The sequence below is a fragment of the Danio aesculapii genome, chromosome 10 (genome assembly GCF_903798145.1).
Source record: "Danio aesculapii chromosome 10, fDanAes4.1, whole genome shotgun sequence".
In the NCBI taxonomy this organism is placed as follows: Eukaryota; Metazoa; Chordata; class Actinopteri; order Cypriniformes; family Danionidae; genus Danio; species Danio aesculapii.
Genome location: NC_079444.1, coordinates 20,511,237 through 20,538,418, shown reverse-complemented (window position 1 = coordinate 20,538,418; position 27,182 = coordinate 20,511,237). Strand labels below are relative to the sequence as shown.

At 35.8% G+C, this 27,182-nt stretch overlaps 1 protein-coding gene across 1 annotated transcript in view; it reads left to right on the top strand.

Moving 5' to 3' along the window:
* The first annotated feature begins 365 nt into the window (after positions 1–365).
* Positions 366–27,182, top strand: part of osbp2a (oxysterol binding protein 2a) — a 42,265-nt gene continuing 15,448 nt past the window's right edge. Inside the window, exons 1-3 of the mRNA XM_056467355.1 lie at positions 366–853; positions 6,402–6,607; positions 24,747–24,997. Coding sequence (XP_056323330.1) covers positions 696–853; positions 6,402–6,607; positions 24,747–24,997 — 615 coding nt within the window. The 5' untranslated portion in view covers positions 366–695. The remainder of the gene's footprint in view (positions 854–6,401; positions 6,608–24,746; positions 24,998–27,182) is intronic.

Below are 27,182 nucleotides of genomic sequence, written 5' to 3'. Positions count from 1 at the left end.
ACTTCAGAGCTCATAAAACTCATATACAGAGTTATGTGAGTTATACTTTGGTGTTTTGGACAATATTTTGTCTGTAAACTTAACAGGTTTCTTATTTCATGCCACAACCTAATATACATAGAGAGGAATGTATTTTTTTCTGGGTAGTACCTAGTATGCCAAGCAGATTTATGGAGAGAGTAATAAACACTATCTGATGATGACCTGTTCATCATGGCGTCATCTTGCGGACAGTACATCGAACTGCATTTTTAAGACGCAACTCCAGTGATGCAAAATGTAAACCGCAGAGGACAAACGCCGCATGACTCTGCAACGGCCAAAGGCCATAATGCAAGGATCAAGACTGTATCCGATATCGGCCCGGATCCGCCGTCAAGCTTATCTCGGGATGCACACTTGATCTTTTAAAAGCATTCTCCTCACTAATGTCTTTACGTCATATAGCAGATTCTCAGCAATATGTGCGTCCGCGATAGATCTACGTCATCAGCTGTGTTTCCCTCAGCAGCATCAGTTTGCCATATTTTCTGACAGAAGCGCCGCCTCTTCTCTCCTCTCCTCCGCTCTCCTCTCCGTGACCGCAGATTTGACTCCTCGCTCGTGTTGCATCCCTGCATGTGAACCTGGGAACGCGCGGGTGTAAAGAAGGTGTCGCGCGCGCGAACAGACAGCAGTGCTCGTGACCGCGCAACATGACCGAGCTGGTGGTGCGGACTCTTCCGTCTCCTTCAGGTGTCCAGGGTCCCGGTCCGGACACTTATAAAGGATGGCTCTTTAAATGGACCAACTACCTGAAGGGGTACCAGCGCCGGTGGTTCGTGCTGAGCAACGGCCTCCTGTCCTACTACAGGTACGTGATGCGCACGAGGAGCGCGTGACTTTGCTGTGTCACCTCGGCTCGTTCACGTAATTTGACAGCCTGCGTGGCAAAAGTTTTAATGAAAAGGCACCTGTGGGCTCCGTTGCCAGCTTATAAGACTAATCCTTTTTTGGCTGTCCGTCATGAAACAATGTCTCAGCTGTTTATAATTAGTAATGGGGACATCTGAAGCAACTAGATCAAGTTTCCAGCCTTCACCTGTAGCCAAGAAACACCTTAAAACAGCGTAGTGCTTGGAAAATGAGTAATATTTACCTCAATTTTATCACTTGACAGGCATAATACTTTAAAATTCGCAAAAATTTTGTAGTCAGAAGAATCATAACTTAATATTTTGTCAACCAAAGCCACACTGTGTTTGATTAGCAACTTCTCGTTGATAGGTGAATATGGGAAAATCGAAGGTGTAGAATAGGCCAGCCTGGGGATTGTTTCTTCTCAAAATGTGGAAATGTGCAAATTCTTTTTGCAGTTATTTGCCTTATTTTCCATTTAACTATTTAAATTTAAATACTGCATTTTAGTGACATTTTAAGCAGTATTTTTTTAGTTTGTCGGATGGTCATCATAACCACTTTTTGATATACCAAAATATTTCCTAAAGATTTACAATAAAGAAATATGAAAAATACTTATTTTTATAATACAAATTTAACAAATCATATATCATTAGAAAAATCTGTAAATGTTTTCATTTAAAAACTAGCCTATTGTCATTTATTAGGCAAATAACAAACTGGCCAGCACATTCAACTGTCCTGCAGTCAGAATTTGGCCATTTCAATAAATAAAAAAACAATTAAAACATAATAATAATAATAAAATATAATGTAGAGCTTTTGTTATGTAGAGTCACGATTTTTCAAGCCTGAATTTGAAAGTTTATAGATAGCAACAATCGCCAAAATATATTCAAATTAATTCAATATGGGCCGCTTTTGGTGCTTCACACCTTTTTTTGTTTCAAGAATAAGGTCCAAGATTTAGAATAAAAGTTATTTGTAAAATGTTTTCTCTATTTAAAAAAAAATACAGTGAAAGAAAACTTCACTTACATCAGATTATAAAAGTAAAATGTTTGTTAGCATTGAACAAAACTGATTAGCTAAAGTCACGCCGAAGCAACAGCCAACAAAAGATTTAGCTTGGTCTTAAAGCCTTTTTCAATGGGTTATTTTCATTATTTATGATGGTATAGCAGTCAAAATAGGATTAATGAGCTCATGTATGGGAAAAATTCTTGACCTTTGTCAGTGAGGGGTGGGTCTTCTGAACCACCTGAATCCCCTTGGCTCACCCAAAAAAAGGAGATTTGTGTCATCATTTTTTCACCCATCACTTGTCCCTAATAATTTTTTGTTCTGTTGAACACAACATATATTTTTAAAGAATGTTGCAAAACTGTAAGCATTGACTTCTGTAGTATTTGCTTTTCTATGGCAGTCAATGGTTACAGGTTTCCAGCTTCAAAATATCTTCTTTTGTGTTGAACAGAAGAAAGCCAATCAAACAGCACTGTAAAAAATGCAGGGTTCCACACATCTCCTTTATGTTGTCTTAACATGAATCAATTACGTTAACTTAGTTGTTTTTACAAATTTAAGGTGATTGAACGTTAAACAATTAAGTAATCCCAGAAAAACCTTCAAGAATTGTTCTGATTCACCTCATTATAATTAGGTAGACTGAACAAGCAGCAAAAATATTTTTTGAGTGAGGTTTGAAACATGTCAAGGGTGAATTAATAAGGACAGATTTTTTTCAGAATTTAATTGTTTACATTTATTTATTTATTCATTTATTTATTTATTTATTTATTTATTTATTTATTTATTTGTTTATTTTCACTAATGAAAAAGCACCAAAAATGTATACATTTATGTTTTATGCATTGATAAATTTATACATTAGCAAAATTCTGACACAAAAGTGTGTGAGATATGGTAAAAAGCTAATTAGATTTCAGCTTACACTATAAAACCATGTATCAAAATTAGGCTATATTTGACTGGTCCTCCATTATGCATCAGGGTCAAAAAAAGACATGAACATTACATTTAAAAAAAAGGTTATATCACTATCAAAATAGTTAGCAAAATAGTAACAATCCTGAGAAAAGTATTAAATTAGTTCCTTCAAAAATGAAGCTTGTTAATTTCATTAACTCTCAGGCCATCCTTTCTTCTTTAGTGGGACATTAAATTAGATTTTTAGCTGAATCTGTGCTTGATGATTCATAAAATGCATGTCAATGGCAACCGACACGTTGCGAGTAAAAATAAATAAATAAATAAATAAACAAAAACAAACAAACAGAGAGGCATCAGTGGCTCCTGATGATTCATTGAGGTCTTAAGCAGAAAAATGAATAGGATTTCTAAACATTATTTCCTTAAATCCACAGCCAATGCAGTATAAAACATCTCCTCATTTAAGATATTTCAAGGAACATATTGTGCTGTTTAACACTACAAAGCAGTTTAAATGCTCAAAGTCATACATTTGCTTTAATTTGATAAGGAACATGAAAAAAATTCCTTAAAATGAAAATGGCCTGATTATATAGTTTGAATATGCAGTAACTGATATTATTGTCAAATGTTGATTGTGTTTATACTCTTCTTGTTAAAGACACCACGGCTGTGTTGTTTTCCAGTGTCAGACTGTAATGCAGCTGTAAATGTTACGCTAGTGCTGCAGTGGATCGGGATTTATATGGATTTGTTATTAATGATGCTCTGATTCAGCACTGTTGGACTCAGAATGCCTGTAATATATGACCAGTTTGTTGATGTTTCTTTTCAGTGGTCAGTGGCAATGCTGATATCTAGTGTGCTGATAAAATATAAACAAAATGTAATGTAATATATTCAATGGCCTCAAATAGAAGTGCATTGAGTACATAATGTGTTATTTTACAATAATAATATTTCTGCTAACAATAATAACACCTTAATTTTTATATTCTACACAATTACAAAAATGAATGCAATCATAAAATATGAATTTGACTTTAATAAGTATTTTCAATAATAAATTCACTCATAATAAAACATAAATCGGGGCAGCACGGTGGCTCAGTCCAAAGACATGCGCTATAGGTGAATTGGATGAGCTAAATTATTCGTAGTGTATGATTTTGTGTGATTGCAAGTGTGGATGGGTGTTTCCCAGTACTGGGTTGTGGCTGGAAGTGCATCCGCTGCATAAAGTATATGCCAGAATAGTAGGCGGATCATTCTGCTGTGACGATTCTGGATTAATAAAGGGACTAAGTCAAAGGAAATTAAATAAAACATAAATACTCTTAAAATTCTACTCAATAATAAAAACAAAATGTGTTTTTGCTTAATTAAATTAACAATAAATATAATAATTCTTATAATAACAGTTATTTTTGAGTACAATTGTATAATAAACTCACATGTTATCATTTTAATAATAATAGTAAAATAAATCTTTATTACAATTTTTACTTACAATAATAAATTCCCTACTAAAAATATTAAGCAAATATATTTTCTTTACAAAATAATTATAATGAAGTCTCAATTATAAGCATATTACATTCAATAACTGCAATACTCAAAGATTAATAATAAAGAGACATATATTAAAATATGAAATAAAATTTTTTATGCATTCACTGTGAATAGTTAGAATGTAATCAAAATACCTTTAGCACAAACGTGGCCCTCAATAATAATATAAGTATTTGCACTCAAATGCTCTGTATTTATTAATGATAACATATTCATCCATAACATTAAAAAGGAATTTTTATTCATTATTGAATTATTATTAAATGTTTAAAAACGTTATTTATTTTTTTACAGGATATTTAACCCTTATGTGCTTTTGTGGATGTTTTCATCCACTCTGGGGTGATTTTGTGTCTTAATTTGGCGTTTTAGCTAGCAAAATAATTATTGGTGACGAATATTATTTTGACACATATTTTGCGAAAATGCTTTGAAATTTTCGACTTTGAAAGAACTCAACGATACCCTCTCTTCAAATTTACTACCCTTTTGTTGTGTTCAACATGAAAACATCCACTAAATTAAACTGCTGTAAAAATGCATCAGATAAACAATTTTTTCCATTTTTTGCATAATTCTGTTAATCATCCTCATTCCTGATCCAAACTACCAAATTGTTAAGAAAATGACAGGACTTTAACTCTTTAATTGCCAAATTTATAAACGATGTCACTGATTTGGTGAAAAAAACACACAAAATGACGTATTTGTATATAAAAAGTAATTGTGGACTAGATTTTTTTACCTTTTATCAAAGTCTTGGACATGTGAAACAACATTGCCTTTGATGCATTGTTTGCGATTGACTTTAATTTTTTTCTCCCTATTTACTGTTGGTGGCTGTTTTTGCCCTATTGACTGCCATTATAACCACATTTTTAATCATGCATTTTTGATTGCTGGTGTTTTTTTTTTGTTTAGAAGGTTGTACTTTTTAAGTAATTTTTACTGTTGATCATTAGTTGGCACCATTAACCCTTTAGATAGGCGTGTGCAAAAAAAAAGCTTAGTTTCTGGATTTTATATGGAGTATAACAGCAAATTAAAGTGTGTGTATGTGTGTGTGTGAGAGTGACCTGTACCCATTTACCTGGATGTGTCTGAGAAAATCTAAATATGCATCTCAGCTCTCAGAACTACATGGAGTAAACAAAAACAAAGACTGTATTTATGCACCTTCATATGTGGTTATAATGAGAGTCAATGTGGCAAAAACAGCCATAAACAGTAAATTAGGGAGAAAAAATGAAAATCTAACAATGCATCAGAGACATTGTTGTTACTAATTGTTACTAAGTCCATGACTGTGATAAAAGGTAAAAAAAACCATCCACAATTACTTTTTATATTGAAAATCTTAGCTATTTTTTCATCAAATCAATTACATAATTTGTGAATTTGACAATTAAACAGTTAAAATCCTGTAATTTCTAAAAACATTTAGTAGTTTGATCATGACTGAGGTTGATTAAAAGACTTACGCAAAAAAGAGGAATAAATATATATCTGATTCTTTTATAGCAGTTTAATTCACTGGATGTTTTCATCCTGAACAGGGTAGTAAATTCGAACAGTGCGCAAGGGTTAATACAAATAATTATTAAAAAAAAAATTTGAGAATAAAAAAAAAAGTGCACAATGCAAAAATAACCAAAATTGTTGCTTTTCTGGTGATTTGAAGTGCTTTTATCATCCTCATCATCCTTCATGTTACTTTAAATAAAGCATCTGCTAAATAAATAAATGTGAACACATTAATACATTTACTTATATTTTTTTACACAAATTATTTAATTAACTTCAATATAAGCAGTTATTTTCCTCATCTTCAGCGCACACAATGATGGCTCATATGTCAGTCTCCATTGTGTGTATATATGTGTGTTCATGTGTCAATCTGATAGTATTAATTTCCTCTAGTTGCTCTTTTAACTTGTGTGGCTTGTGTGTTTGTGTGTATGCAAATTTATCTTCAGGACTCAAGCGGAGATGGCACACACCTGCCGTGGCACAATTACCTTGGCGACGGTGCACATAGAAGTAGGCGACACCTGTCACTTTGTGTTGACGAGTGGTGGGCGGAGCTACCACCTCAAGGCCTATTCAGAGGGCGAGTGCCAGCGCTGGGTTTCAGCTCTGCAACAGGCCAAAGCAACTGCCACCCATATGATGCCCCATTCAGGTGAGTCCTGACACAGAGCCAGTGACAAACATCCCAGAATGAACAGATATAGGGCAACTTTAGTGCAGATGACCTCTGTTCAGACAGATCAGCAAAATGACTGAAACTGCTGTATTTTGCATGCCAGGCTAGTAGCTGACAGCTTTGTCAAAGTTGGCATGAATGGAAAGTTGCTGAGACTTTTATTTCAGTATGTTGATTTGCTTCCAACTGAAACGGAATACTGAGCAGGGGGCGGGGCCTGCTTTTTGTGCATCATTGGCTCATAGCAAACGAACGGTAAGTGGGGTGTGGTTAAAAATATTGTAACTTAAGCCTTTAAACTGACGCATACAGAAAGGACCGCCACTACAAACACAGATGCAATTAGTCAGAATTTGGTTGAAGATTACCAAAACAAACTCTTTTTTTTCAGTGGATTAACTTAGGGGGATTAATTGTTCACTTAAAGAAGACTTGCATTTTAAAACTGTAAACATAGTTTTATATCAGGGTACACAGGCCGGCGCCGCAAGTCGGCAGCTATCTGCGGTGGCCAGCTACGACTCAGGACACTGTTCATATTTCTGCCGCACCACAGAGCGCCATCTGAATAATTTCATTTTAAATAACATGCGAATGTGTGCATTCGGTGTGCATTACTTCCAACTGTCATGTGCACGGCGCATCCGGTGTGCGACCCCCTTAAGGATGGAGTCTGCTTTAGTTTTGTGGATCAGTGACTGCAGGAAAAAGAACATTACGCTGGATGTTTATGCTAGACAACAGGTTTTGATCTTTGGTTTCATTCTATAATACCGGACTTATTTTTTACGAAAGTTTGAACTTTGAGAGTGTTTAAACAAGAGAAAAGTGTAAAAATATTAATATTAATGCCTGTCTGATAAAAGTGTATGACGTGTGTAGTGAGGGGTTATACAGCCTTAAAATATCTATAATAATTGTAAAAAATAAAGCTGACTACTTCACGAATTTCGCCTATTGCGGTTTACTTTTGGAATGTAACTCCCTCGAATAACAAGGGACCAGTGTACTACTCATGTGAAGTCTGTCTATTTGATCACTACTAGTCTAGTTTAGGACTATTGTTAGATGTCTATTTGATTTTCAGCACGACAGAGCAAATTCAGCCTTATTTTATCCAGGACATTAATTTTTAGATGTTTATTTGACATCTATTAAACACAAAATTGCTTGGTGGAAAACACCCCCTTAGATTTTTTCATAATGTTTTGCTTACTTTTTAATTCACATTTTTGAAATTTTTATTATTCATTGTACTTTTTAAAGAGTTTATTGCCTGTAGTGTGTAATGTAGCACTTTGTGAATGTAAATGCAGAGTTTCACAGGTGAAATTACAGAATACAAGGAGTTAATGAAAGAATTTATTCTGAATTCCCTGAAATGAGTGAGTAATTCAGTTTTACGTCCTGCACAAATCTGCACACATCTACAGTTTTCCATCTGCTGTCTGTTTGTTTTGATGCTAAAACACTGTAGTTGTAGCCGAGGCCATGTCCACAATAATACATTCTCATTTTCTCAAATTTTCTCAGTTTTTTTTCTTCCGTCCACAATGACTGTGTTTACATGAGCATCAGTAATCTAATTATTTGCCTTAATCTAAAGAAGACAATAATATGATTAAGATGTTTATATGAGTTGAATGTCTTTTTGAATGTTCTTTTCATGATCCCGGTTTACATGTTATAGCACATAATTCGATTAACGTCATTGCGTCAACACGCCATCCACATTTCCTCCAGAGTTTCATGTAATTTTGGGTGCTTCTTTTTTAATTTGTTGACTTTAACTGCAGTTTGGAACTTTCACCTTCATTCAGGAACATTTCATGCATGCCCCCCGTGACAAAAGAGATATTGGATGCGAGTATGAACTAGAGGTCTGCATTCCCGCGGCTGTACTGCGAGAGCCACGGGGCCGACCAGATTTCTTGCGGTGTTGGACTAAATTTCAGAATAAAGCACGGGAGTGGTCTGTAACTGGTGTAATTTTGGGCGGTCTAACAATATCGCTCCTGACTCCCGAGCGAGCGAGCATGCGTATGTATGTGTGTGAATGAGAGAGCGTGATGCTGTGTTTAGCTTGATTGTTGCTGTCTGTGTGTGTGTGTGTGTGTGTGCAAATGAGAGAGAGAGCTTTGTGCTGTCTGTCTGTCTGTCTGTGTGTGTGTGTCTGTGTGTGTGTGTGCGTGTGTGTGTGTGTGTGTGTGTGAATGAGAGAGCGTGATGCTCTCTGTGTGTGTATCACTTGCTTGGTGCTTATGTGTGTGTGTGTGTTTATACAGACAGCTTGTTATAGGCTTGTTATAGGGTGGTTTTCAATTTCGCCCCCCTCCCCCCCAATTAGCGGGAACGGGCGCAGCGGGTAGAAAATGCGTTGGGTCGGGCAGCGGGACAACAAATGCTGAATATAAGCAGGAGCGGTCGGGTTTGGGCTAAAACTAAAAAAAATGTAGTCCCGCGCAGATCTCTAGTTTGAACTGATGGAAGAGTGTTGTTTTAATGGAGTTTGATACCGCAGGCTGTATGGGGGGGGAAAAACCCTCTGCGTTTTGCATTGAAGGTGTCTGTGGTTCTTTACTCTAGCTGCAGAGAATAGTATCAAACAGCCATATGTGTATAGACTATTCTGTCGCACAATGCAGCGAAAGTCCTACATGACGGTAATAGTTTGATTGCGGTGTTTGAATGTCTGTACAGGACTTCAATAATGCGACTAAAATGTCTTAATTCAATTTTTGTTCAGTTCGATTATGGCTTTAATCTGATTAAATTAATCAAAAACCGCTGTGTACATGGTAGACTCTTAATCAGAGTATTGTCTTAATCATATTAATATCATATTATTGGTGTCCATGTAAACGTAGTCACTGACACTGTTTTTTAGGCACGAAATTGCATCTTTTTGAAAAAGTGCTCTCAAAAGTGTATAAATTTAAATACGCTGTTTTTTTTAGTTGCTGTATGAAAATTTTTGGTGTTTGGTGTATTTTTTGATCATGTGACCAATTCGGACACAATGGAGGAGGACATGGTACAGCAGCTGTTTTGGATGCTCTCCATTTGATACCATAGTTAAAGATTAATGTCAGTATGCTCCAGATTACCTTTCCTCAAAGGTCACTGAATGTTTACTCAGAGCTGTGTTTTTGGCACTTCTCCCAGTCTATAGCCTCACTTTTTTTCACAGCTTTATACTCTTTATAATTTATACAACGAGTCCACCTCACTGTTGGTTCATTTCAAAAACTTGATGCTTTTTCCTTGACAAATTCAAAAAGCTGTAAAGTACATCAAATGAAAATGAATGCATGAAAATTAAAGCGGACAGGGGTGACCCGCTTTTAGGAATTGATTGAAAACGAAAATGTGGGTATTGAGCGTTTTTAGATATAAATGCTGTTTCAGAATTTTCCGGAATAGTGTAGATATTGCCTGAAACCTGTTAGAGTTTGGCTTGATTTGCTGTAGAGAATGATTCAGACTCAAATTGCTACAGTAAAACTTAAAGCATAGTTACTGTTTGTGTCTCTGTGTCTACATGTGCTGAAATTCAGACATGGGAAATGGTTTTAGACACGTGCTGTTAGTGGTTGAACAGTCACAGCAAGCTGCACCATTATCTGACCAATCAGCTTGGAGGGCAATAAAACTCACACTGTCTCCCAGTTCACCTGTTTACACTATGGGCCGATAGGATGTAGTCTATGCAAAAATCTTTTGAGTGTGTACTTCTACTACTTCATCATAATTTCATCTGTAAGTTGCTTAGTCTTTCATACTGTCACCATTTAACGGCCCCTGCCAGTCATGCTGTCAAAGTTAACACCTTCCACATTTATTTTATATTTAATTTCCTACCATATTGGCAACCTAATCTGTCATTCACGCATCTTTCATGTAGAGAAATCATGTGTTTGCATAATGTAGCATTTGAAATGTAATGAACAAATGTAGTTTTCTAAAACATCAGAGTGTTGTTGCAGATGAAATTAAACTATTTCTCATCAGGTTAGATATTAATTAATAGAACTGTAATTTAGAACTGCTCTACCTCAGTCTAATACATCTGCCATGTTTGACATTTTTCATCTGTGTTTGTAGTTAATGGATTTTTCGTGCAGTCTGGATAACTTTAGGATATTAATATCAACATACTGTAATTTGGGACAAATGATTCTATTTTCGAAGAGTATTAAGGATGTGAACTGGGACACAGCATGGGTTTCTTGGAGGGCCATAGCCACACACAGTTTACCTTTAATCCTAATTAAACACACTTCAGTCATGTTCTTCAGGGTTTTTTTTTTATTTGAAAATTACAGGTATTGGAGCAGGGTTGAAATTAAACTCTGCAAACATGAGGCCCTCTATGAACTGAGTTTGACAGCTCTAGTTTAGAGAAACCGGATCCTTGATCAAACTCTTTTTGTGAGAAAAAGCTGATGCTGCAGCATGTATAATGAGAAACTCTAAACAGTTTTTGACTTTAACTGTATGTAAACCTATTGTAGGAGACCTCCAAAACAAAATGAAAAGCTTTTATTATGACATAAAAGGGGCACATAAATGTGTGAAATAAATGATAATGGTGTCTTATTTTCTCATACCTTTTCTCATAATTTTTTTATTTTAATTGAAAGCATTGCAAGTTCCATCCTCTCTTTTTCTTTTTGTCAATTTACACTGGCTTCCAATGACTGCTTGCATCAAATTCAACCCACCAGCGTTTGCCAATAAAACTATCACTAGGTCTAAACCCAAAATTCACTACTCCAGATTATGTCAAGAAATCTCAATATCAGGAATCATCTTAAAATTCATATTTTTTGTTAACACTGTTGCTAACACCCTCTTTTCTATATCCCTGTCTGTCTGCCTGTCTGTCTATCTTGCTAGCTAGCTAAAATATTATTAGGCTACATTGTTTTTTTTTATGTTTTTTTTTTTTTTGCTTTGATTACTTCTATATAAGTTATTTAGATAAAAGTCTCCACCAAATGATTAAATTTAAATATAAATTAAATAGATTTTTATAAGACTAACATGAATAGCTATAAAATAAATCTTACATACATAATTTGTTCTTAGTTTAAAATATCTAAAGTAGAACTTAAACCATCACTGAAACCTTCTTGAATAAACCTTTAAAAAACAAGAAATGTGTACTAAATAACCTTTTGCGGCATGAAAAGGTCTTTTGTAGAAAAAAAGAGCTGCGTTGTATTACCTGTTGCCACAAGGCGGCAGTATTGTTCATAAAATTTTAAAGCTTATTTTTTCACTCCTATTATTTCCATATCATAAAATCCACAATTATATAAAAAATAATTACAATTCCCTCATAAATATTATGCTACATGTTTTCATTAAGTTTCATTCGTATGACCTCATTGAGAATAATTTCATTGCTTCTTTTCTGATATTTAAACAAAAGTAATACAATTCAAGTCAATCTTTTTATTTCTATCCTTAAAATAGCATTTTTCCTCAAAAAAATGTTATATCTATTAGCCTGAGAAAGCAATTACTTAAAAAAACAACTAAATATTTAAAATTTCACAGGTAATTCTCGCAGTGTTTTCAACCTCTCTAATATTACAGAATTTAGACGAGCCTCTAAATCCCAAAATGATTGATTTGTACACGGCACACCGTCCCGTTTGCATGATTTGATCTGAATGAAGTGACGAGCGTGTTGAGCTCCGCCCACCGAGCCGAGAAGGAAAGAAGGAGGGAGGGAGAGAAGAAAAACAGGAGCGAGAGGGATGGGAAGGTGACTGAGGAGACGCTGCTTTATATGCTTTCAGTCTAAAATACTGTAACATCACAGTCACAGCACTCACACTTGCTTTGTGTTTAGCAGTGATTTCCTCTGTTGGAATAAAGGTAGGACAAATTATAATTACACATTTAGATGACATTAATGCAGAAATGTTTGGCTTTTGTCTCTGTGGAAAATGCATTTAGAGTTTATAGATGTTTTTTGGACAGTCTTGCATTTGTTATTATATGAATTTGACAGAAAAGTGTGATTTTAAATGGAATTTATGTAACAAGATTAACCTTGTATCAGTGGAAGTTGAATGATTTTAGCGAATCTGGTGGAATAGTTTGTTTCACAAATACATTTTCAGCCTGGATTTCAAAGTTCTGCTTGCGGTAGATTTTTAGGATGAGTTTGAGGAATGAGTGCATGTTATACATACTCTAAAGAATGTTGTGGCTGCTGTTACCAATTGTATTTAATATAAAGATAGATTATTGTTTACTTTTACGGTGCTGCAAAAGTGCATCTGAAGTGGCGTTTACGATATGTTGCCTGGTTTTAGGATGTTTTATTATTCTGATTAAACGTGAACAGTGCTAAATACTGATGAATATTTTGAGCTTGGTGACTTTTGACCATTTCCAGAGGCTGTCAAAAACGCATTTGATTGGATTGCTTCATAGTACATAAACATCTAGTCAAATGTCTACAAACTCTCAGACAATGTTTTAATTAAATGAATTTTAAAGGATTCAAAACCACCATAACTCTGATTAAAAATGAATCAGGAATCAATCAGCTGCTTGTGCTTTTTGTGTTGATTTGTTGTCTCCTTTTGTAAATTGCTTTTATTGGACAAAATTAGTTTAAAAGATCAGGAAAGGCCCATTTATACACCTATTCTTTGACCCTCATCTCAGAAAGTGGTCAAAAGTAGACAGAAGAGACACATAACAAGCAGGTGTAAATGGGAATTACTTGTAAACCAGTTTAACTCATTTTAATTAGATGCTAGATGTAAATATGGCCTATAGGTGTCTTTACTCACACAGTTTAATGCTGCTTGGAGGTGACATGAATGTGTTTACACTGTATAATAGATCCTAGGTCAGAACAGGGATAATTCACTTTGGCTTTTATGTGGTATTATTTGAGCCTGGACTTACACTGACCTGAGTCAGGCAAATAGCCTCAGAGCTCGATTAGCAAGTTCCAGAATGGATGAAAACTAGAGCAAAACTTTCATTCTGCTACTTTAATAAATAAAGAAACTCTGTTTGTGGAATCATTGGTCTGTTGTTCATGGTGCAAACATTGTTGTTCAAACCCCTGAAGACATTCATATGTATTTTTTTAATTTGTGAAATGCACTTAACAGTTTAATCTGTATTTAAAATAATTATTTTGTAACATTATAGTCTTTCTAACAGTTAATGATGAGAGAATAAGTGTTGTTTATCAGTCTAGAAATTTCACCTAAAAAATGTCCTCTCTGATGTGTTTTGTTCATGATTAAGTCATATTTTGTAGTATTGCGTTGTTCAGTTAACAGTAAAACAGTAAACAGCCTCTGTTCATCTATTCTCTTCTTAAATAGCCTCAATAATTATATAATCTAGTCTGTTTGGTCATGCCATTTTTTATATTAAAACTGTGCATGATTTCCTAATAATTCAACGGACAGGAGTAAATATGTCCACTTATGCTAAGGTTACCACACTAAAGGGAGTCTTGCACACACTTTAAAAATGCTAAACATTGTTTTCTATGGTGTGTGATACCCAGCTTGTCAAAGTGCAAATAATACTACGCTTGTCAACTGGTGTGCGAATGCATGGCATTAGACTATACCCAGCTAGCAAAATTCATGTGGCTCAAATCCGGCCCACATACTGCATGGAATGATGGCACTTGGGCGGTCCGCTCCTGTTTGCCAGATCTGGGCCACAATTAAGCCATAGCAATATCACATATCAGCCAGAATTCAACCAAATGAACCAGAACTGACCCTATTCTGGGCCACAGTTTGCTTTTATTTTGGCCCAGATCCGGCCCACACCAGGCACTTACATCTGGACCACATACCGCATGGAATGATGGCTCTAGGACGGTCTGCTCCTGTTTGTCAGATCTGGGCCACAAATAAGCCAAAGCAATACCACATATTAGCCAGAATTCAACTAAATGAACCAGAACTGACCCTATTCTGGGCCACAGTTTGCTTTTATTCTGGCCCAGATCTGTCCTACACCTTACACTTGCTGGGTGTGACAAAGTACAAAAATCCCAGCATGCATTGCAGTATGAATACATTATATAGCTTATTAATGCTACAGTTTTCATTATTTGATTTTAATTCTGCTGTTTATGTTGACGTTGTTGATTTTATCACTTTTAGTATCCCGTTTGTGATGTTTGCGAGTTTTGTTCATTTTTTAAATTGTCACCGTTGTTGAGGTTCATACGCTAATTATTGATGTCTCTGTGAGCAGAAGTGTGAGTGAGTGTGTATGGATGTTTCCCAGTGATGGGCTGCAGCTGGAAGGGCATCCACTGCGTAAAACATGTGCTGGATAATTTGGTGGTTCTTTCCACTGTGGCGAAGCCAGATTAATAAAGGGACTAAGCCTAAAAGAAAATAAATGAATGAATGAATATCTAACTTTAATGCCTATTAGCTCCTACCCTTCTGCTATGTGAGCAAAGCTGTGGCCAACATTCCAATCTTGTTTTATCAGTTGAATAAGTGCATCATCCGGGTGCACATTTTAGGTATGAATATGTACAGTGTGTGTACTTACACTGTTTACTGTTGTCTACAAAATTAAAGAGAATAGATTCTTCTGAACTATTCTTCAGATGTGGTATTTCAACACATTTGTCAGGTTTGCCATCTATATCTCCTATATGGAGGACTAGTTTCTTACGCATCTCATTCAAAACATTTCATTTTGATTTGATTTTCGACAATTGAAGGCTGTGATATAACTGAAATCATTCAGCGTAGTGATATGGATTTGTAAAACAAAGAGTTTGAGCATGCAAGATTCTATCGGACTGTGCTGCAAAAAAAGGGTGAGATGAACAAGACGATGGTCCATATTTTACATTTCTGTCTAGAGAGTTCACGCATTCACATGATGCAAATTCGCAGGTCAGAGATCACCAACCTTGAATTTTGCAACGTAGCGACATGCAAAACTTGAAGGACACAAGTTTACTGTTAAAAAAGTCATACATTACTTTGCGTCTGAGCTAAAAGTGTGAGAAACATACAACAGGACTCAGCGCAAATCAGATTATCTGGGATATAAAGTACGCAGGCTGATGGGCCTAATAGGATTGCCATAAAGCCAATGAACTCTACTGTCGCTTGGTTTTATTGCTCCTTCCAGACTTTGTGTTCGGTATCCTGGATCTGCGGTTCATCTAGGTGTGGTTAGTCAGAGATGAGTCATTCGTGTCTCTCCAGCAGGTCACATGAAGCTGATCTCTGATTGATTCTCCAGTCTTGGAGCTTTTCCTTTTACGCCCACTGAGACTGAGTGAGACACTCTCTATTTTAAATTCAAAAATCAAAATCAAAGCTAGAAGGCAGATCTCGACCACATTACAGCTCCACATCACTACGCTGAATGATTTCAATGTGTTAATAAAAGGCTTTCGTAAAAAGGCAAAAGGAATTATACACATTTTTTGATGAAAATGCAGGACATTTTCTCAATAGGCGATGTGCAGAACAAGTGGGGAGGGAGAGTAGATACCCTACTGCAGAGCTATTCAATTAGTTTGTCATGGGGGCCAGTTCATGAAATGCATCCCAAGTGAGGGGCCGAAGAGATATGACTTGCAATATAAGTGATGACATAACAGCATATAAGAGCTCATATGCTGTATTTTGGCTCCTTAAGACACACATGTTGGCTTTTTCTACACTGAAACGTTAAAATGCTGTATTTTGAAACTACATAACACCACTGTTTTTTTTACAAACATTCAAATGTTGTATTTCGAAGCACAACAAAATTAGTGCATTGCTCAAGTAGGCTTCTTCTACATTCAGACACAGTCATATGTTATGTTTCGAACTGCATAACTATTAGGGATGCAATGATTATAGATTTTGGTTGTACAACTATACTCCTGAAGAATAATCATGGTTTCACGGTTATCACAATTATTAAGCATTTATTAAATTCAAAACACTTCTAGTTTAGAAAATCACAGCTTATATTTTAAAGTGTTGTTTATTGCTGCTCAGTAACCAAATACAGCTCAAAATATTAATAAAAAACAAACAATAGTCCATTTCACTCTTTGAACTTAAAAATAAATGAAAAAGTTTTTGATTTAAACATGAGTGATAATGAATAAACAAATAAAAAATAAGAATAAACAGAAAAATTGTATTTGTCTAATGTTAATTTAAGCTAAATATTAGCTAAGAATTTAAATGAAGTGTTGTTATTTTCTACTTTCATACATGCAAAATCTTTTTAATAATTTGTAATAATTCGTCTAACGTATCTTTTGTTTACATTGTATTAAAAGCCATGCACAACTTTCACCTCTACAGCGTGAGATCATTTCTAGTGAGTGCACATGGAGGTCCGCTTGCGAGCCGTGCACACACCGTTCCCAATATGCACGTCTCCATTTGAAATAATGAACTTGCGCAAGGAAAAGGGCAATATGTGAAAGGCCTGCTGCTACAGTTAATCTAATGTGCGTGCGTATTAGCCTCCGGAACTTTAAACTAGCGCACAGTTGGCATAACTTTGTTTTGTTGCAGCTGTTTTGTTCCTTGCAACAGAAACGCGGCATTGAGAAGCCTTTACGATTAATTAATCGTTATAAATTTAAGTGCAGTAAATAGTGAAATCGGCTAATCATTGCATTCCTATTAATGATATCAGTGCATTTTACAAAAGGCCTTTTCTACAAACATATCCAAATGTTTTCGTCTGCTCGCACCACTCGCCTAATTTCAGGTGACTCACTCTCTGCGCACCCTTCAACAACAGCTCGTGCTGTATTGAAAAGATGCACGTCACTTCAGAACTATAGCGGCCGTTTTTCGACTGAACTAAAAAATTTTTTGATGTTTTAGTCACATTATTTGGAGGGCTGGAATAAATTGCCTCAGGAGCTGGGTTCCAATTGAATAGCCCTGCTGGCTCCTTGTGCTTATTTGCTAGTGTATAAAAATGAAATATATTAGCGCCAACAGCCTAGTTGTAAATTGCACTGACATGTATGACTGAGGTGCTCACTGTGTCCTGAGTTCGATTCCAAGCTCGAGGTCTTTTGGTGATCCTTTTCTCTCTCTGCTCCCCATGCATTGTCTCAACTTCACTGTCCTATATAATAAAGATGAAAAACTCCTAAAAATAAAAGTCAAAACTCCTTAATATTGGAATTTTAATCCTGTTAGAGGTGCAAAACGTAACTTTTCGCTATTACAAAAGCAGTTGGTTTTCGTTGCATGGCATTTTTGTTGCCATAATAATGCAGACAGACAAAACTGATTTCAGACAGAATTCTGGGACAGCATAAAGTCTTTAGTATTTACAACAAAATATAGAGAGTTTTGATGATAACTAAGGGAATATTTATCAATACAAACGTCTTGTCTTGAAACGTTATCAAAAGTGGAGAATTCAGAATTGTCAGAATTGATTGTGGGATGTTAAATGCAGAAAAGGACACATCTGTACCTGACAAATTTTTGAGACTGCATAACGATTTAATGATGTACAACGTAATGAAGAGAGCTTCAGTGATACCTACCTACTACTACAATTGTATTTTCTCACTAGTAATGCAATCAGAAGTGGAAAATGTTAGTCAAAAAACATACATTTATACACAATCACACCCAAATGGTGCATTGAGATGCCAACTTTATTATATTTTTTTGTTGCTTAACTGTCAGAAATAAAATGTGATGGATTGTGAGATATCGAAGGCAGTGAAGAACACGTGTTAAATTAGATCAGAAGAAGGAACCTCCCGAGACAATAAGTTGAATTTGATTTGGATGAGGAAAAACTTTAAAACTTTTAGACACAGAGCAAGTCAGCATTGAACCACCTCCTACTGCACATCACCAACATAAAATAGGCTTCGGGTTTAGGAGCGCCGACACCAACTCCAGTCCTCAACCTTATATAAGATATAAAGGATATTTACCTGAAAAGAATGTAATTATCTCAAGACATGTTGTAAGCCTGATTAACGTGAAAATGTCTGTTTTCACATATAGACTTCAAGCATGTGGTGTGGTGTTGTGATGAACAACACTGCAAATAAAATAATCTCAATCTTCTTAAAAGACACTCTAAAGTTCAAATAGTATGTACTGTGTTTATTCACAGTAGAACTGCTCATGATGACAGTTTTGTGTATGTTCATGATCACTATACATTGTAATTTGAGCACAGATGTGTCTGTGGGGTGTTGGATGGGTCCATGTGAAGCTCTGGGCTCTCCGTATGTGTATTTGGGTCATCAGACTCACTCTCCACTCTTTGATTCTGCTCTCTAGAGCCACGATAATCCACTTTCCTCCAATTGTTTTCTTGGCAAGTGTGAATTTGCAGTCTTTGGCTTGGATTGGTTTGAAGACGCTTCGGTTTTTATTCAGTTGGATGGAAAGATTGAAGCTTAGTTAACATGTAATCTCTGCAGCTGCTGAGTTATGATCACTACACGTACTCATGTACACTTGTGAATTTGTTCAACATAAATGTATAGTTTGTTGCAGAGAAATGTTCTTACAAAAATGTAACAATTTTTTGTAATGTCATTTTTTTGGAGATATGTCTAGGGTTACATTTCTAAAAACCAGTATCCAGAACAGAATTATTTTCTACTTTCATTAATTCATTTATTTTCCTTTCAGCTTTATTAATCCTTTTTAGTCCTTTATTAATCTGCCGTCGCCACCGCGGAATGTACCGCCAACTTATCCTACATATGTTTTACGCAGCGGATGCCCTTCCCGCCGCAACCCAACACTGGGAAACACCCATACATTCTTGCATTCACACAAATACACTATGGCTAATTTAGCTTACTCAATTCACCTATAGCGCATGTCTTTGGACTGTGGGGGAAACCGGAGCACCCGGAGGAAACCCACGGCAACACTGGGAGAACATGCCAACAGATCCAGCCTGGGCTCAAACCAGTGACCTTCTTTCTATGAGGCAATTGTGCTACCCACTGCGCCACTGTGATGCCCATTTTCTACTTTTTGGTTTCATAATTAATAAAACTACAAAAAAACTAAATTATTAATAAATAATACTAAAACAACATAATAGACACTACTACTACCACGACAAACTGAATTCAATTTATGAATTAATAATGATATTATTGATGATTATTATTATAAAAAACAAGAATATAAGTGTGTTATTAATAATATAGCATTAATAATTATTCATTTATTCATTTTCTTTGGCTTAGTCCCTTTATTCATCAGGGGTCGCCACAGCAGAATAAGCCAGCAACTTATCCAGCATTTGCTTTACACAGCGGATACCCTTCCAGCTGCAACCCAGTACTGGGAACCATCCATACACACTCATTCACATTCATAGACTAATTTAATTAATCCAATTCAACTATAGCGCATGTCTTTGGACTGTGGGGGAAACCGGAGCACCCGGAGGAAACCCACGTGAACACAGGGAGAACATGCAAACCCCACACAGTAATGCCAACTGACCCAGCCAGGACTCGAACCAGTGACCTTCTTGCTGTGAGGCAATTAATAATTAATAATTATTATTTTGTAAAATTACTAATTTATGCCGAACTATGTGAATAGTTGGCAAATATATAGTTAGATTTATATTTATTTAAAAAAACAATAATAATACATAATCATATTATTAATTATGCAATTATTTAAGTATAAATAATGATTATACTAATTTGTTGTGCTTTAATACAGTTGAAGTCGCCCCCCTGAATTATTAGCTCCCCTGTTTATATTTTCCCTAATTTATGTTTAACGGAGAGAAGATTTTTTCAACACATTTCTAAATATAATAGTTTTAATAACTCATCTCTAATAACTGATTTATTTTATCTTTGCCATGATGACAGTAAATAATATTTTACTAGATATTTTTCAAGACACTTCTATACAGCTTAAAGTGACATTTAAAGGCTTAACTAGGTTAATTAGGTTAACTAGGCAGATTAGGGTAATTAGGCAAGCTATTGTATAACGACTGTTCTGTAGATTATAAAAAAATAAATAGCTTAAGGGGCTAATGATTTTGACCATAAAATGGTTTTTAAAATACCAAAAACTGCTTTTATTATAGCCGAAATAAAACAAATAAGACTTTCTCCATAAGAAAAAATATTATCAGACATACTGTGAAAATTTCCTTGCTCAGTTAAACATCATTTGGGAAATATTTAAAAAAGAAAAAATTCAAAGGGGGGCTAATAATTCTGACTTCAGCTGTATGTCGACATTTTCTTTTGATTACCAAACCTGCATTTTGCAAAATAAAAAATACAGAAATATCCTTAAATTCTAAACTTTTTAATGATGGTTTTTCTATTCAAAAATATTTTTCAACTGTAATATATTCCTGTGATTTAAAGTTTCGTCAGCATCATTAATCCAGTCTTTAGTGATCATTTGTAAATCATTCTCATATGCACATTTGCTACCAAACGCCTAAAACAGTTATTTAAATCAAACAATCATTCAAGGTGATCTAAAGGTCACACTGGTGCTGTTTTTCTGTCCAGTGAGTGAGTTTCAGCTAACGGTCTTCCAGCATGTGTACTGCTGTCTCTGTGCTCCCTCAGGCTCAGACAAGCAATGGCTTCCCAAAAAATGTCTTTCATAACAGAAGAGGCAGTTTTGCAGTGTCTGTTTGCCCATGAATGATGGCCATGTTGTGTGAGCGAGCTGCACAGTGAGACGCATTAACCAGTTTTGTTTTTTTTCCCAGTCTCCTTGCAGCTTCTAAAAATAGCCGTCCTCTGATTGCGTGGGCCTGTTTCCATGGCAACCATGTTCATTCACAGAAATCTGCTGTTTGAATGGGCTTTCGCGACGCCTCTTTTTCACACTCTCTGTCTCGATCGTCATCCGCTGCCTACATTCAGCTTTCCTCTCAACTAGGGATGAGCAATGATGAGACTATATCACAGTGTTTGCTGGTACTTACTGTGATAACCATATCAGTGACAATAATTCATGCATATCCACCATGAAGCTAAAATTTACTGTATCTTTAGAGAGTAGTATGTATTATTCCTATTTTTTTATTATTTTCAAAGTAAAATAGGTGCTCTTAGCACACACGAAATGCAATATCACGTTCATACATACTGCTATAGCTAAAGAGTATCCTTGAACAGAAGTAAATACTTCCAGCTATGGCTAAAGGTGTTTCAATGACAAATTTGAACAAAAAACTTAATATTTAAATGTTGCTAAAAAATGATCCCATGTTTCCATTAACATAGTGTTATGTTGACCATCATTTTCACAATGACACATCGCAAGAGGTTTACTTGTGATGTGTCGTTGTGAAAATGAAAGTCAACAGATATGGGCAGGTTTACTTACAGTGTATCTGGACAGTATTCACAGCACTTCACATTTTCCATATTTAGTTTTTTTTACAGCTTTATTCTAAAATAGATTAAATTAATAATTGTCCTCCAAGTTTTATAATAGCCCTATAAAAGCATAATAAAAAAAAACATGAAAGATGTTTGTTTGAAATCGTTTCAAATGTATTTTAAAAATAAAACATAAATAAAAATCAGCCTTTGCCATGACTCTCAAAACTGTGCTTGGGTGCATTTCCGGATCATCCTTGAGATGTTTCTACAACTTGATTATATTCCTTTTGAGGTAAAATGAGTTGATTGGACATGATTTTGAAAGGCACACACATGTCTATTAAGTAAGGCCCCACAGTAAACAGTGCATGTCAAAGCACAAACCAAGCCATGAAATCTATGGAATTGCATGTAGACCTCCGAGACAGGACTGAATCAAGGCACAGATCTGGGGAAGTGTACAGATCTGCTCAAAATAAGCACAGTGGCCCCCATCACCTATAAATGGAGAAAGTTTTGAACCACCAGGTCTCTTTCTGGAGTGGACAATCTGGCCAAACTGAGCAATTGTTTGAGAAAGGCCTTAGTGTCAGCGGGTGACCAAGATTCTGATGGTCACTCTGAAAGGGCTCCAGAGTTTCTCTGTGGAGAGAGGAGAACCTTTCAGGAAAATAACCATCTCTGTAGAAATCCACCAATCAAGCCAGACCAAAGTCACTCCTCAGTAAAAGGCACATGACAGTCATTTAGTGTTTGCTAGAAGGACTCTGAGATCATGAGAAACAAAATTCTCTGGTCTGAAGACTGAATTCTTTGTCTAGAAGAAACCAGGCAGCGCTTATTACCTGGCCATTCCCATCCCTACTGGAAAGCATAGTCATGATGTGGGGATGTTTTTCAGGCGCAGGAACTGGGAGACTAGTCAGGGTTGAGTGAAAGATGATGCAGCAATGCACAGAGACATCCTTGATAAAACCTGAGAGCGCTCTGCACATCAGACTTGGAAAAAGGTTCCTTTTTCAACAGGACACTGACCTGAAGCACACAACCAAGAGAACAAAGAAGTGGCTATGGGAAACTCTGTGAATTACATTTAATGGCCCAGCCAGAGCCCAGACCCGAACATGACTGAACATATCTGGAGAAATCTTAAAATGGCAGTGCACTGATGCTTTCCATTCATCTTGATGGAGCTTGAGAGGAACTGCATAGAAGAATGGGAGAAACTGCCAAAAAATAGGTGTGCCAAGTGTATAGCATACTCAAAAAGGCTGTAATTAATGCCAAAGGTGATTCAACAAGGTATCGAGCAAAGGCTCTGAATACTCATGTACATTTGTTTGTTTTTCTAAATTTGCAATGATTTCATATATTCATTCACACTGTCATTATGAGATATTGTTTATTGAATTTTAAGGAATTTTTTTTTCATTTAACCAACTTTGGAATAAAGCTGAAACAACAAAAGGTGACCATTACTTATAAAAGAAGAAGTTTACATGTCAGACAAGGATTAATGGCAAGGCAAGGCCCCTGTATTTAAGAGTGGCTATGAATGTGTTTTTTTTTTGTTTTTGTTTTTGTCTGGAATTATTATAGTACAAAAATTCAGTGGAGAACAGTGGATTCAGAATTTCGGGGTGAACAGATCAACTGATTTGTGCACTGCAATATGGCCTCCTGTAGCAGAATCATTACCAAGATACAGTTTCTGCAAATAACCCTTTTTTGTCGCACCGATCAAACCATTTCCATGTTTTTTTATCAGTATTATTACAAGAAAATTGTTGTGGAGGATTGTGGAGTGATAATTATTGTGTATTGTAGAGTGTTATTTTCCTGGTATATCCCCAGCTGGAAAAAAAAAAAAACACCAACGAAGAAATTGTAATGATTTTATTGCTTATAATGGAAATTTCATTGGTTTTAATGGAAACTGTATGATGCTTTGGGTATCAACTAATATTTATTGCCTTTTATTGGTGGCATTCAAAAACTAATAAATCCTAATAGAATATCCCAAGACACATTAAAACATTAAATGTACTGTTCCTTATGGTTAAATTTAGTGGCTAGTCCAGTTTTTAATGGTGATTATAAAAACATTAGAACTTCTGTGATGGTTTCTATTGTTTGTTTTTTTTCCCAGCATGGATATCGGTCATCCCTACTCTGAATATGTTCTCGTCTCTGTCTTTGTCTCTTGACATTACAGCCTCTGTCCATCTCTCTTGTCATTTTTCAGCATCCATTATAAGCTCAGCTGGAAAATCTGCTCATAATTTAAAGGACCTCCACAAAAGGACAGTTTTAGTTCTCAGCTGTCATGGCAGACGCCTCCAGCGCCGCGTCTGTGTGCGTTTGTGCTATTTATAAAAGTATTTGAGCTCAGCTTGCGGCACTGCAGTGAATTCGACCATCTCTGTTCATCTGCAGAGCATCATAACAAACAATAACTTCCCTTTTACTTTCAAATTATAACAGGAAGTAATTCAGAACAAACAAACAAAAAAAAAAAGAGATTCACTCATAAGTATAACCTGGAATTAAATATGATTTCCTTGCTAAAATGTAACGGCATTTCTAAAATATAAAAACGATTTTACTTAAGTTGTATTTTCAGTATTTGCTTACCTAGATACATAGACATCTCATCGTTCATGTGAAATCAATTAATTAAACTGAGCCTTACCTACTTATTACATCATCTTGTTCATTTTCTGGTTTCTGCAGATGACTCAGGGGATGAGGGTCCTCTAGCCCAGCCGGACCGTGCTCTGATCCAGGGGGCGCTCAAGACTCTGGTCAGCAAGCTTGAGGACCTCAGCACCTGCAACGAGCTGATAGGGAAGCACGGTGCAGCTCTCCAGCGCTCCCTCAGTGAACTTGAGGACCTGCGTGCTCCCACCGACGGCACCGATAAACTGAAAACAGTTAACGAGAGGGCCACACTCTTCCGCATCACTTCCAATGCTATGATCAATGTGAGTTACATGTCTAGTTAAAGAAGCCTGTTATTGACCTTATTCTTAAAGTACAAGTGGGCTCAGCCATTGGAATCTTTTTGGCTCAAGACTTCTGGTCTCATTGACTTCCATTGATATTTAGATGTTAAAAGCTGCTCGTTATGCTGCTTCATGTTGCAAATTGATATTTTCTTATTATATTATTCTACTTTTTATTAATATTAATGAACACGCTTGTTTCTGTTTATTATTCCTAGTAATTTCTCACTTTGCCAACTGAATCAGAAGTTCTAAAACCATTGCAAAAACTCTGAGGTCAATACTTTTAATTTTTCTTTCGTGCATAATGTTGATATTTAAGCACAGCGGGTCCTTAAAAAGTCTTAAATAACCTTTTCTTTATAAAAGCCCTTAAAAAATATTACAAAGTCTTAAATTCAGATTTGATAGGTCTTAAATATTTAGGTCACGTCACTGAAAAAATTGTCTTCACTCCGATGAACCCAATGACTGTTTAAAATCATTGAACATACCAGCAATACTTGTTCTGAAAGTCCTGCTGCACTCAAGAGCTCAATATATAAATATTTAGTCTTTCTGTAAGTGGCAGCGGTAGCCACGTTGGCTTTTTTTTGTTTGTTTTTTGGAGGCGCGAAGAAAATTTTGGCAAGGCAATTAAAAATCTCTACTGACTAGGCCAGTATCAAAAAAAATCTGTTGAAGCCTGATACACATGTATTTACATTACAAGTTTGGTGGTCTTAAGTTTTATTTTACTGTAAATTAAAAAAAAAAAATTTTCACAGTCTTTAAAAGTTGTAAATGTAAGTTGTTAAACTCTTTAGACGTCCCGGAAAAAGATCTACAAAGTTATAAAGCACAAAGTTAATCAAAAGGGAGTTATTCTCCCTCAAAGACCTCAATTCTAGATTTTGTATGGCCATGAGTGTAACAGTAGGCGGGAAGAATAAATATAAAATTTCTCATAAGCAATCTTTGAAGGGGTCACAAATGAGACAGTCAATTTATACATATATAAATTTACTTGTATATATGTCCAAAAGTCTCCACATTAACTTAAGACACTTAAGAATAGAATAGTAATGGATTATACAGTGGGGTCAATTTGGGCGTAGCACAGTGCTCATTTAGTAAATGCACAGTGAAACAATATGCTAATTGTGGCCGTTAAGGTTAAGCTGAAATTATGCCAAGTCGTCACAAATAAAACAATGGATAGAAAACAACTTTGACTTGTTGCACTGCACTATGCAACAAGCTACTGTAAACAAGCTAACGTTAATTAGATAAGTAATATTTTAATCGCTAATATAGCAGATTCATGTAAACAATTACTTTACAACTAATAGTTAATTTTCCATTCACAGACATACCCAACATGATGTGACCATGTGATATTTATGTGCTTTTTACAAAACTTTGAGTAACTAAGGGTGCTTTCACATTGGTTCAATTACCTGGTCCGAACCTAAGTTTGATTGCCCCGCCACCTTTTCGGCTGGTTTGTGTTCACACACGGTTTGTGTCTTTTTCCTTCTAAATCCCGGTTTGCTTGCATCTTTGAGCTGCTGTTGTGTGTACAGCTGTTGCTAGGTGATGGAAGGCCACGAAATCCAAGGCGCCAAAATGGAAAGACGTATACACTGTGGTCATTCTGCTTTTATTGCATCTTTTGGTTTTGGTAACATACAGAGAGCGACTTATGTCTATCTGCCGCAAAAATATAAAAAATGTTCAGAAAATTATCTGCAGATAATGCACAATATCTGCAGAAGTTGTTTTTGGAGTAGACAAACAGACATTATTACTGTGTTTGCACTGGGTCAGTCCTGCTTGTCGCCAAGGTAAGGTTAGGTGATACACAGACATACACACAAATGAACATTATGAAAACTAAAGTTTGTTGTACTTCCGTTATTTGGTACGATTGCATTTATACAAACCGTACCCCAGACCACCTCTTTCAGGCTGACTCGGGTATGGTTTGTGGGTGTGCACCCCAAGTTCAGAAGACATTGTTTACACTAGCTAAATGTACCGAACTCTGACGTCAAATATACGTGGGTGCGGACCAAAAGTGCTAGTGTGAAAACACCCTAAAAGAGAACTTAGTTTATCACTGACAGCTATCTTTCTCTGTGCAGATTGAGTCTTGTGTCTTAGAAAAACATTTATCAGGAGT